Source organism: Anguilla anguilla, chromosome 12 (assembly GCF_013347855.1).
Source record: "Anguilla anguilla isolate fAngAng1 chromosome 12, fAngAng1.pri, whole genome shotgun sequence".
Taxonomy (NCBI): Eukaryota; Metazoa; Chordata; class Actinopteri; order Anguilliformes; family Anguillidae; genus Anguilla; species Anguilla anguilla.
This window is the reverse complement of record NC_049212.1, coordinates 11,323,384-11,337,023: the sequence shown is the minus strand read 5'-3', so window position 1 is coordinate 11,337,023 and position 13,640 is coordinate 11,323,384. Positions and strand designations below refer to the sequence as shown.

Here is a 13,640-nt window from a genome sequence, read left to right as displayed (position 1 = left end):
AATAAACAAATTAACAGCCGAAACAAATAGCGCTTCGAATATATTTTTATCTTGTTATATTGTAGTCGTTTCTTTAGCTTAGATTTAGTTTTTTCAATATCATACGCAGCATTGTTGTTGTACGTGAACGTGTCGCATGCAGCCATTGTGCACGAGAATGATAATGCATAAAATTGAAAAAAAAAATTGTTTATGCATTTGAAGACGGATCAATTTTATTTTAACCCTTATTTAGAAATTTCCAGTTGTATAATAACTGTAAAAATAAAATGTAGGGCTATGATTTCAGAACACAAGGGAAAGGCATAGGCATAAACAAATGATCACAAAACGAACGCAATAGCCTATAAAAATATTTTTTAAGATCACATATTTAAAACATTATATAATGTATTATTCAAAATAAACATAAACAAATATTTCTAATAACAAAATAATAAAACATTCGTACAAATATAAATGCGTGTCCACCGCGATGAAAAGTATATCCTTGCGCCTCCTGGTGTGGTGAAGGAAAACTGACTCCTTAGTCTGAAGACGGCCGTAATTTAACAACACTGTTATAACACACACGGAAGTGAAATAAGGTGCTTTTAACATTTTCCAAACGGGACTTTGACATTCCTACTACGCTGGTACGTAAAGAACAAATATTTAGGAAAAGTCAGTGAATGCGGATGATGTAGCTTGCTAGTAACTAAATGAAAAAAATCCTAAACTCCGAAATATCTCAGTGACAGGTCAAATGACCTGTCACAGCGCTCCTAGTGTTAAATCTTCACGGGGAGTGTTCTGACAGCCCGTTTTTGTTGTTGAGCTGTAATTAAGCTTGGGCTGTGGCGCGTGCGGTAACAGGCGGGAGGGTGTGGGCGAGTGCCGTTTGGTGCAGAAGCAGTTCCTGCAGGTTCTCGGGCCGGCTTTGTTCGGCGCGCGTGTTGCGCATCGTGCCGAAACGACAGTATTCGAACGCTCTCAGGTTTATTCTCATGTTGATGGTGGCCGATATCACCAGTTTGGTGCCATGGGGCGATTTCACTTCCCTTTTATGGTGTCAGACTTTGTTCTATGAATTGCTTTAATACTGACACAATGCTCAGAAGTCTGTGAAGTTAATTTAACATGTTCAATGTTGATTTGTTTTTTTTTTGTTGATTAATTTAAGAAAGGTCTCTGAGATTGAAGGCATACTTTGAAAAACACCACAGGTTTCACATCCATGAGACAGTCATTAAAATGGTAGTTCAGCATACCAAATAAAGTACTGGTTATTTAAGTTATTTTTATTTTTTTTCTTACTACATCTGTAAAAAGTTTTTAAAAATGTTAATAAATTGCTTTTTAATTATTTATTCTTGTTATTTCCATTTTCTGAATATAACCAAAACTAATAAGCAGGTGGGGATTGCTGAGTCATCATAAAAAGGTTGCTTGCCTCCTTTCTGTATTAATTGTACCTGTATTTTTTGTCCTTTGGTTGTGCAGCTACCATTTTGATTCTAATTTAGAATTCCACACACAGCTATGTTTAAGACAATGGGAGACCTAATCCCAGCTAAATTCCTTGCAGTTCTATATCGTGATTTTGAGTCGCAAAAACGTACTATTCACTTTATAGCTGCTTCTAAGTCCACGTTTGCCATTGTGATGAGGGAGTAATTGTCACAGTTGTGACCTCAGATTAGCTTGAATAGTATATCTGTAACATCGAAGGTGACCACAAGGAAGTGAGTGAAGTGCATTGCATGTGCGCTGGTAATGAATGGGTTAACATGCTAACGGTCACGGTCATTGTGAGGAATGAGTAAAATATTACCCACTGTGCACAGATTAAATGGTTTAATATTTACAGTGTAAAGATATACTGGAAAATACAGAGGCACACTAGTATCTCACATTACTCTACTTGCAATTCAGCCTATTATATAGCCTATTAAAATTTTTTTTTAAAAACATACCAGTTATTGAGCTGCTATGAATAATCCCAGGGGAATGCTAAGGTGTTACGGTCTGCAGTCGGTTTTTTTCGTCCCCAGTGGAAGGCAGACACAGGAAATGTTGCAATCAGGCCACTCCTTGTTTACCTGGGCGAGGGGGCAGGACTTACCGCCAAGCAAGGCAAACAAAAAAAGACCAGGACCGCAAGTGACGGCAGGTGTGTGAACTGTGCGGGGAGAAAGGGGGGCTGTTTTGGAAAGTAGCCTCATTTGAGAAGCTCATGGAGGGCCCGGAGAAGTCCGCTGGGACAATGGGGTTGCTGAAAACCTTCGACGCCGCTGAGTTTGGGAGCTGGGAGAAGATTGGCTCCGGCGGATTTGGACAAGTGTACAAAGTACGGCACGAGCAGTGGAAAACATGGCTGGCAATCAAGTGTCCTCCCAGCCTTCATATAGACGAAAAGTAAGTGTTTGTTCTGAAGTAACAGTAACACTTTTTGTGCTTCTTACCAAGTTACATCTTTGTGAAAAGAATTCTTATCTAGGAATTTTAGGATTGAATTGGGCGACAGATGCCATTGCAGACTTGCATTTAGGTATGCGTAAGAAAACCTGCATTCTTCCGTCAAATGAAAAGCAAGATTCATGTTTTTGGTTTCAATATTAAACTAGTTTAACTTGATTGTCTGACAATAGATATTATTGTGTTTCGCAGTTTCCTTTTATTTGCTTTTTGTACTGTGAAATAAAAATGGATATGTCAATATAGGCATTTACACACATCCATATTTTTTCCCTACCGTTTACCTGCCTTTTCATTACACAGCAGTCAGGTCTTTTCCATCTTACTGTATGACTTTCATCTCACTCCTCCTGTGTTTGGGTTTTTCCCACTTCGCCTCAGGCTAAAATTCTGAATGTTGTGATCTCTCAGGGGCGTTGACTCTAAAAAGAGATTTCTACAAACATCAACAATGGCATAACCTCAGGGAGGATTCAGAATTTTTTTTTTTCATCAGCCAATAATTGATTTTTATTCATATATTTCCCCTTGATCAGCCAAGCAGATTGCACATTGATTTGGTATCAATCTGTAGTGCCTAGTTTAATTTGCAGCGGGCAAACTGTACAGGGTGTATTCCTGCCTCTCGCCCAATGCATGCTGGGATAGGCTCCAGCACCTCCCATGACCCTGACCAGGAATAAGGGGGAATAGATAATGGATGGATGGATGGATGGAAAGTTTAATTTGCCCTAGCAGCACACACCGTCTTTGGCCCTGCACGCAGGAAGAATACAGATCTTGGTGGAAAGAAAAAAAAATCAATTCTGTTGCTTCACTGGATAGCTATACCTTTACCTCGATGGACCCAGCTGTCAGTACACCTAGAAATGCATCTCATCATGTTTGCAATCCATCTGTTTTTTCTGCTAGTAATCTTCTCTGATCTCACAGCATAAAGTGCACTTTTTATTGATCCGACAGAAGCGGGTGGAATATTTTTGAATATATTGTGGTGGATGTTGACTCGATATTTTCTCACAGCTCTGAAAGAGGTGTCTCCTCACTGGGGTGAGATAAACATGTTACAGAGGCTGCAGTCTGTAGACTGGGCTGTTTTGTTTTCAAACCAGCCACAGTGAGGTAACTAGAGCAGTGCTAAAAGCTTATGATATTGAGATAAGTACTGCATAGGTGCCCAGGTCTCGCTGTTCGGTTGTTAATATTTTAATTTCCTTTCAATGAGCATTCTCAGCATGTGAAAATGGAAATCTATTATCAACACAGTTTTGCAGCTGTAGCTTGGTTGTGTGAAGTATCTATGTGTGTAGAATCATAAGCAGAGCAAACACAAGCAACTTCCTTTTTTGCTTTTGTACTGCTTCCTTTGCTGACATGGGTGACACTGACACATTGTCATTTGGGTGTTCAAATCACCTCTTTTCCACCAAGCTACAAGGCATTTCTGTTAATGTTCTTTCAAGTATTGACAGTGTGTTTCAGTAAAAGTGGCACTTAAAAAAATGTTTGATTTATGATTCCATGATTATTGATGATTATTTATGATTTATGATTTATGATTATTTATAAGGAATTTACGATTATATTTGTGATTATACTGCAATGAATGTTCCCCATTTTACAATTCAAGATTCTTGATTGAGGCTGTTTTCCCTGCTGGAACAGCATCCTCATTTATCTATTAGGGATAGACAAAGTTTTTTTGCACATTGAATTGAAACAATGAGTCATTGTGAAATGATTTTGTCTGGAATGTGTTTTGTCCTGAATGTCTCTGGCAGTCAGTGGCATACAAAAAAAAAGGCCAGCCAAGGTCATAAAGGTTTTGCAGGTGCCAGAGTACAGGTGTAAACACTCCTTGTGTTTGTATTGTTTCTAGAGCTCCATTGGCAATCAGTTGCTTTTTACGTCACCTTTTCTTTGAAGCAGAATGTCACGGAATTGCAGTTGAAAAACGTGTTAAACTAAGTTAATTATGTTTTACAAGCAGGTACTTAAGCAGTTTTATTAACAGAATTAACTGTAAATGAGCTCACAATAAATTTTCAAGGCAGGTGTTGTGTAGTGAACTTTCATGTGACACCATTCTGTTTCCACTGCATTTAGCCACATGTGTAGTTTACCTTATGTAAAAGACAAGATCCAGCAAGTGTGATCGAGCCAAAATCCTCATGCATGCCAAATCACTCTTCTGAAAAGCATGTTAGCCCATTCAGCTAAAAGCACGTGGCTCCAGTGAAAGGGTTAACAGCCACTCTACACATCTGCAGGGAGTGACACACTACTGATGAAATAACTGCACTCTACTTTACCTGGAAGTCAGCTAATTATAGCCAGCCAAATGCTTATGGAGACCACAAGCAAAGCTGCAGAACCAGTCTTTCAGGTTTTAGGCACAAAATATGCTGTCCTGCTTCTGGTGAACACCATGTATAGTGTTTTCTGTAGATTCCTACTTTTGTGGGTTCAGACCTTTTCCAGAAAAGGGGAAATTTTTAATGAATTATACCAAGAGGGTGTCCTGAAACAAAGCTTTTTTTAACTGGTGCCCTAGTATTTTTATTTTTGGATAATTATTTATTGAACCTAATTGTAATATTTTGTACTGCATTAGTGGGGCTTCATGCATTTAATTCTGAAGGATGACTGATATGACATTTCAGCTGGAAAAGTATCATGAGTTAAATGAGTAGAAGTATGGCATGGCATTCCAGGATATGTGTGGGCAGTCTAACCCACCTAGGCTGCATCTCCCATAGCCCCAGTTTTGTTTCCTCCATGTGACACATTGGTTTATCTCCTGCAGGGAGCATGCAGAGCTTTTGGAGGAAGCCAAGAAGATGGAGGCAGCGAAGTTTCACCGCATCCTTCCGGTGTATGGAATTTGCAGGGACCCACAGGGCCTGGTGATGGAGTACATGGAGACGGGCTCCCTGGAGACACTGTTGGCCTCCGAGGCGTTGCCGTGGGAGCTGCGTTTTCGCATCATCCACGAGACCGCCGTGGGCATGAACTTCCTGCATTGCATGAACCCCCCACTGCTGCACCTGGACCTCAAACCCGCCAACATCCTGCTGGATGCCCACTACCATGTTAAGGTCAACCACACAATAGCCTGACAATGGCTCTTTTTGGTCAGCTTTGTGCAATAGTAGTGCATAGATGTTACAGTTACAGATGTTACTTGGTGCAACAGTGGTGCATAGATGTTAAAAATCTAGTAACACACTGACATTTTGTTTTCACTCTTCACTCTTGCATTTTTGCCAAACGTTGAAGGTTTCACATAAATTTTGTTATGATTGTGTTACAGTCAGTTCATTTTAATATCCACTATTAGTTAGCCAAAAGTATGCGGACACCTGTGCATCACACCTATATATTGCTGAACATCTAATTTCAAATCCATGGGAATTAATATGGAGTTGGCCCCCCTTAGCTGCTATAACAGTCTCCACTCTTCTGGGAAGGCTTTCCACTTGATTTTGGAACATCGCTACAGGGATTCACTTCCATTCACCCTCAAGAGCATTATTGAGGTCAGGTGCTAATGTTGGACGTTAAGGCCTGGCTTGTAGTCAGCGTTCCATTTCCTCCCAAAGGTGTTCGATGGGCTGAAGTCAGGGCTCTGTGCAGGCTAGTCAATTTCTTCCACACCAGACTGAGCAAACCATGTCTTTATGGACCTCACAGGGGCATTGTATTTTAAGTCAGTGGAACATACTTTTATTGTAAGCTAAATCTTGGTACTGGTCAATTTATGGAAGGAAACATGTAAATTCCACGTGTAGACATGGAGCACAAATTCTGTAAAATGTGAGAAGTGGTAGATGACTTGCCGATGCAATGTATTATTTATTTATTTATTTATTTTTTGCTGCAAGCTCAAAAATGTTGGCTACCATTTTGACCTAACTTGTGTCGTGTACTGCCTCTCAGATCTCAGATTTTGGGCTGGCAAGATGGAACGGTCTCTCCCGGGATGAAGATATCAGTCGCGACGGGTTCTGTGGCACCATCGCTTATCTCCCACCAGAGAGACTAATCGAGAAGGATCGAGTCTCGGACACCAAGCACGACGTGTACAGGTGGACTTAAAAACCAACTCTCAATCAATCAATCAGTCAATCAATCAAAGTTTATTCAGGACAGTGCCACGTGGAAACAGGTTTTCAACATAATGTGTCAAAATGCTTCATTTTTCTGAGAGAGCAATGAAATCAGAAAAACGTTTTTCAGAAAAAAAAAGTCCCAGAATAGAGAAAAAAAGACAGGAGAATTCCCTCTCCCTGGCTTTTCCAGCTTCTCTTTTGATGGTTTCCTTATTTACGTTACATTCTTACATTCAGACTATATTGTATCATCTAGCCTTGTTTCATAGCCCTCCTTCCTTCCATCCGTAGGGGTGGACAATGCAGCAACACAGGCTTCCTAGCAAATGCACGTGGGCTACACCTCCAGGGCAGTGGTGCTAAGAGCTCTATTCATACCTGACTAAATTTCATTGACCTTTGGCTGAACTCAATCAGTGTAAGCCTCTATGGGATTTACACTTTGCCCTTGAGGCATTGTTCTGGCCATTCTGCATCCAGTTTTTCAGTAAACTGGCTTCCTGCTACTGCTTTGTAAATATACTGTATGTTTTCAAGCTATGTTTTTAATAATTTATAGATAAAGTAGAAACCACACTAGTTAAAAGTTACATAATGGTCTTAAACTGTTTAATAGCTTTCAGATTATTTCCACAATTGTATATGCTCCTCTGGTAAGTTCATGTTTATCTGTGCCTGCTTGCAAGACTGAACTTACTAGACAAAATATTCGTACTTCTAAATAGTACAGTCCGCGACAAGCCTGATCACTTTCCAGAAGGAATGCCCTTATGGGTAAAAAATGTTTTATCTGGGTGGGACAGGTAACCGCCCAGAGTCCCAGTAAGCAAGTGAAATACCCTGAGGATGTGTGGAACACTTGTCTGTGATCGGAAGTATACTGATTTAAACTGCATGGCATGGTTTTGTTCAGTAAATAACATGGTGAACAGAGACCTGTCGACAATGTTGTGTACTAGTGGTCTACTGCATATATCTAGTTAGTTAGGAGCTCTGCTCTGTATTTTTTGCATTTTGTAGCTGTCATCTGATTGTCATTTGCATGTCACAACACAGACAATAATGCTTAATAGTGTAAAATATATAATCCTTTCTTCTTTTTTGTGTTTTTCAGCTTTTCTATAGTGATGTGGGGAATACTGACCCAAAAGAAGCCATATCAGGGTAATAGTAAAATTTTAAACCATTTTAAAATACTTTCAAAAAAAGTATCCCAAAAACATCAACCTGCAGCTTTAAATTTGTGACCCACGGGTTCATCTTCAAAGTAGACCAATGAAAGAAAACCACAAACTGTCTGTTTCAGGAAACAGACATGTTATTTCTTATAATCCTTCCTGATTTCTTATCATTGTATTTTTGACACACGCTGTGGTTTCAGATCTTTAGACAAAATGTTCATAAAGACAGCTCTTTGCATCCTCAAGCACATTGTCTCGTCATAATGAAGGAAGCCGGTCAGAGCAGTGTTCTGTGCAGGGTAGTCTTTTTTTTCCTCATCTCATATCATGTGATTGGACAAGTTGTTGCTTATTTCTGGCTAATGTGATGCATATGAACTTCTTAAGCATATTTCAAGATGATGTTTAGATTCCCACAAAAGGATCTTGGCCTTCCAGTACAGGAACAGCCGTGAGTGTAAAGAACCAGATTTCATATTATATTACTTAATGCAAAAATACGCATCAGAAATTTGACACGGTACAAATGTGAAGCAGTTATTTAGAGATTAGACCAATATTAATTTTCTTTTATTTTGGTTATGAACGCACATAACTGTAATGACAGTATCTCTAAGATATTTTAAACAGTCAGTACATAAAAATAATAGAGTCACACTGATTGTAAATTTGTCTGTGACAGCTTTCACACTAGGGCATGACATTCATTATTTCATTTTGTGGGAGTACAAAGAAACAGTATCCATTTGGTTACAATGCTCTTAAAACCCCTGGATGGCGTTTGCTCACGTGATTGGGCCCAAGTAGCAAGTGTTTTCTCAGGAATAACTAACACCCCTGCAGATGAAGGAATTTAATAAACTGCAGGCTGGATTTCTGACTTTGAGAGAGCAGTAGAGGTCATTCTATACCCTTTGTCTAATATTACATTTTGTCTAAAGGTCTGAAACCAAGTGTGATGAATATGCAGCAGTAATAATCAGGAAGGGGGCAAATACTTTTTCACGGCGCTGCAAGAGAGAGATTTAATTTGTATTTCCATGGCATAAAGCAGTATAATTGTCCAGTGTCTGCTGATTTGAATCAAGTCGAGCAGAACTAAAACGATCGTAAAAGTTAAACATTCGTGACTGTGTCCATGTCAACATTTTATGCTCTCTTTAGGCATGAATTACAATAGATTAGCACATGTGTAGATGTGTTGGCTGTAAACTCAATGGGAACTGTTCCTTCCAACATTTTATGTGGACATTTATTTTAAATATTGTACACAAAAAACAAAGATATTTGGTTGGACCAGGACCATTATTTAATGAACAACTGGTAACATTGTTGCAAATGATTACTGTTTTATTCATCTTTTTAAACTGGATGTTCTTGAGTAGTTTCCTATACTGTGAAAATGAACAGCTGTGCATTCAAGTTGTTTTTCTTTATTTTTGGCGTTTCCCTTTGTAAGGTGAATTTGTATATATCTGTTCCTGATCCACTGGGTAACTTTGGCACTAAGTCAGCTGGTAGTGTTAGTGCCTCTGCCAATAAATCCCAGTATTGAGTAACTCATAGCCTTGAATTACGGGCCATGTTGGCAGGTTTCCTGGGATGAATGTTGTGTGGAGCCCTGTTCTGCATAATGTCTGTAACCCTAACCGCTCCCCCCGCCCTCCTCAGGAGAGAACAACATCCTGCACATCATGCTAAAGGTAGTGAGGGGCGCACGGCCGGACCTGGCCGCCATTCCGCGCCCCCACCCCCTGGACTGCGACCGTCTCCTGCCGCTGATGCAGCGGTGTTGGCACAGCTCCCCGGATACCCGGCCCAGCTTCCTGGGTGAGCAATGAACAGCTGGGCCTTCCGAGCATCGTCGCTGGCCATCAGTCTCTATTCTGTGCTGATTGTGCGCTAACCCGTTGCTTCAAAGCCGTCAAACTGGCAGTCGTGGCAGCGGCCAGCGGAGGTGGGATGCATGACACATGAAAACAATTAAATTTAACGTACATCAGGATACATTTTAATGGAGAGGGTCAAAATGTATTGCTCATTAAGTGGGTTGTGGACAAAAAATTGGGTGAGAGACATTTGAAGGCACTGTGATCTATACAAAACTTTAACTTTAACTTTGAGAAGTGTCTCAGGTGCACAAAAACACTCCTCTGTGTATTTAATCCTTCAACCTTTGCACTGCGTGCCTAGGGTGAAGCCACACATCCTCCATCGAGAAGGGAATTTCTCGGGTGATGGCATCGCCTCCATTCATTTTCAATGAGAGGTCACCTTTCTGGTCCACAAAGTATGTTGGGATAGCTGGCAATGTGAGGAAAGTCAGTGAAGTAACCAGAAGGTAATTAATCAGATTAAAGATCTGATGTGTAAATTGTTTCCCATTTCAAATTTTATAACGGCCACAAATGACCAAATATGGGAGACAAGAGCAATGCCAGGTGATCTTGTTGGAGGATTTGTGGCTTCACCCTAACCGCTATACCACGCTGCAATCCGTGCTATGACTTGTGTTGGAGAGTTTCAGTGTTTTCATTCTTAGGATACTCTTATTTCTTCTGTAGAGATTACCTCTGAGACTGAGGATCTTTGTGAGAAACCCTCTAAGGATTCCAAACACCCGACTACTGACCTAGAGCAAAGCTGTGCTGAGCAGGTAAAATCAGTCAGTCCAGTCCTGATTTGTCAAGGCTCGCTCCCACTGAACGGTAGGCTTAGCTTTACCAGACAAGTGAATTGTGTAATAGATGCATTGTCATAAATGTATTGTATTTTGTCTTTTACCTGATTTTTTCCTCTTGGACCCTATCTGCCCTGTTTAGTACTTTGTGACATTTGAGAAAATGTAGTTTGATGGCATTCCTGAAAGTCTTCAATGATGATGTAATTCTTTCCTGTTTGGTGTCTTGCTTTACAAGAAATATCTCATGCAGTCTGACATTAGCTTCCCTGGAATGATGCTTTTTTTTTTTTTTTTGGTAAGATGGCTAACCTTGTGCAGTACCTGGTAATTGTACATATTTTATACTTGCATTTCAGCATTTAAGATACAGGTAGCAATTTGCAGAGATTACATTTTTATCTGTGCTTCTGGTTAAAACTGCAGTTCTCTAAATGATGTTCCACCCGTCTCCAAAGCAGGGGGACGACGTGCAGGCAGAGAAGCCAAATCCAGTGCTGGTTCCAGAAAAAGACCTGAGCTTGAGCGAGCTGCTGACCCAGGTGGATTCTGGGATTTCCCAAAGCTTCGACTGCGTCCTAGACAAGAACACTCCATGCAAGGAAAATGTGGAGAAGAGGCAGTCCGGAGTTTCCGGGGAAGACCTTTCCTTCTCCTCCCGGGAGTCCCTCAACCTTTCATTTGAAAAGGAAATCACTGGTAAGTCAGTGGTTAGCCCGACAAATAATTCAGGGATGAATAAAATGTAATTTCTGTACAAAGCAGAATGTCATTGTGAGCCTTATTGTGATGAGTGTTGAGTCCTTGCTGTTGGTACCCAGTGATAGAGTGAACCTGTGCTTTCTCAACATTCAGGGGTGCCGAATGTGCAGCAGCAGAAGCTGTGTGAAGTGATCAGGATGCAGGACATGGCCAGGCTAATGAAGATCCTGCAGCCGCAGGATGTGGACCTGATGCTGGAGGATGGGCGCAGCTTGTTGCACTATGCCGTTGAGATGGCTAACGAGGAGGCGGTCAAGTTCCTCCTGCTTAATAACGCTAACCCAAATGCCGCCGACACCAGAGGCTCTACAGCACTGCATCTGGCTGCCGAGAAGAGGCTGAGGATCATCGCCGAGGTGCTGCTCTCCCGCAAGACGACCAACCCCAACGCCAAGGACGAGGACCTCTACACGCCGCTCCACTTCGCCGCCCTGAATGGCGACGACGACATCGCCCGTCTGCTCCTGGACAGGAACGCCTCCGTCAACGAGCCGGACTTCGAGGGCCGCACGCCCGCCCACGTGGCCTGCCAGCACGGGCAGGAGACCGTGGTGCGGGTGCTGCTGAGCCGTGGGGCGGACACCCGCGCGCTGGGCAAGGACGACTGGACCCCTCTGCACTTCGCGGCCTGGCAGGGCCACCTGGCCATCGCCAAGCTGCTGGCCAAGCAGGCGGGGGCCAACATCGACGGGCAGACCTCCGACGGGTGGACAGCCCTGCACCTGGCCTCCCACAGAGGGCAGTACAGGGTGGCGCGCATCCTGGTCGAGCTGGGAGCGGACGTCCACCTCGCCGACGCCGACGGGCGTATGGCCTTGCACTCGGCGGCCGAGATGGGCCACACCAGCACCGCCAGGCTGCTCGTCAAACATCACGCCCAGGTCCAGGCCCAGACCGCCAGAGGCAGCACCGCGCTCCACCTGGCCGCCCGACGCGGTCACCTGCCCACTGTCAAGATGCTGGTAGAGCAGGGCGCAGACCCACTCGCGGTCGACCAGGACCTGCACACCCCCTGCCATCTCGCTGCAGAGGAGGGACATTCCAACATTGTTAACGAGCTTCAGCAGAGCTTTCCAGAGAATTCAGATGTACCCAGTGAGCAGGGACTGAAGCCTTTGCACCCAGCAATTTGGGGAGGTTACACGGACATGGGCAGCATGTTGCTTTCCCAAGGAGCAGAGACACCACTACACTGCCAAAACTCAGAATCCCAGAATGCACTGCAGCCGACAGAGGAGGACAGTAGCAAGCCCACCTTGATTACGCACCTCCAGCCAGGGATAGTGGTCCTGAAGCACACAGAGAATGAGATGCCTGTATCCCAGGATCCTGCTTGGCCTCTTTGTGCATCGGCCTCCTGTTAAGCCGGTGCTGAAGGGACGAAAGGGATTTCATTGAAATGAGGAGATGGTGTTTGACATTTATGGAACCAGAAAGCTATTATATTCACTAGACAGGCTGAAAAGTACCACTGACGGTGCATATTGTACTTGAAAGAGTGCATGTGCGATCGCAGATTATTCACATTGCCATTGACCATATCATGGCAATGATGAAAAAGTTGTGCTTGGGGCTGACAGTGATGATATTGATTACAATTTTTAAATAATCAAAGCATTTTTTGAGAAAGGGAATAACTTCATATTTGTTTTGGCTAAATTTGTTGTTGCCCTGCTTCGATTTCATCTGAGAAATGTTCTCACACACCCTTGCATCCAGTTTGCATATTTGGGCACAAAAGTGTTGCTAAATGGAGCTATATTTTGTGAACAGATTGCAGACACACAAATACAAAACACACAGAACTGGGAAGGAGCTTCTAGGGAGTTACTGTGTCTGTTGTGGTGAAATGGTTCACCCCTCTAAAACACACCCCACTTTCTGCCTCAGGCAAAACAATTATATGGCATACTTTGAACACATTCCAGGACTTTTGGTAGGAATGTCTTTGCTCAGCACACTGGAATGGAAACAGTTGGATCTATGTTGGGCAACTGCACTGTGCCAACGCACTTTTGTTGATGCTATGCCCTTGTGTGCACAATTTTTTTATATCACCCTAAAACCTAGTGTAGAATTCACTGATTGTTCAATTACTTGTATAAAAACCGAGTTTGCTTGGATGGTCAAAATTAATCAGTTTCTGGAGTGTCCAAGGGACTGCAGTCAGTTATGAGCTCAGCATTGCAGTGAAATTCTTCAAGTTGTTTTCAAGTCTGGACTGGAAAAATATAGCGTGCAACAAAAGCGAAAACACCCATCTACCCATTAGAGGGGGTGCGGGAGCCTGTCCCAGCATGCAGTGGGGGAGAGGCAGGAATACACCCTGGCAATCTATCGCAGGGCACTCACACCATTCACTCACACACTCATACCTATGGGCAATTTAGAGTCTCCAATTACATTACATTACAGGCATTTAGCAGATGCTTTTATCCAGTGTGACAT

At 42.5% G+C, this 13,640-nt stretch overlaps 1 protein-coding gene across 2 annotated transcripts; it reads left to right on the top strand.

Annotated features, from left to right (window-relative positions):
* The first annotated feature begins 2,120 nt into the window (after nt 1-2,120).
* On the top strand, nt 2,121-13,601 carry LOC118209062 (receptor-interacting serine/threonine-protein kinase 4-like). Of its 2 annotated transcripts, none has more exons than XM_035384189.1 (8): nt 2,121-2,397; nt 5,264-5,555; nt 6,397-6,545; nt 7,684-7,733; nt 9,422-9,580; nt 10,315-10,406; nt 10,892-11,129; nt 11,286-13,601. In XM_035384189.1, exons 1-8 carry the CDS (start codon nt 2,216-2,218, stop codon nt 12,554-12,556), a joined length of 2,433 nt encoding a protein of 810 aa, XP_035240080.1. In that variant the 5' UTR covers nt 2,121-2,215; the 3' UTR covers nt 12,557-13,601. The 2 variants fall into 2 exon arrangements, with proteins under 2 accessions (XP_035240080.1, XP_035240079.1); XM_035384188.1 differs by having other exon boundaries at nt 10,889-11,129.
* The last annotated feature ends 39 nt before the right edge of the window (nt 13,602-13,640 follow it).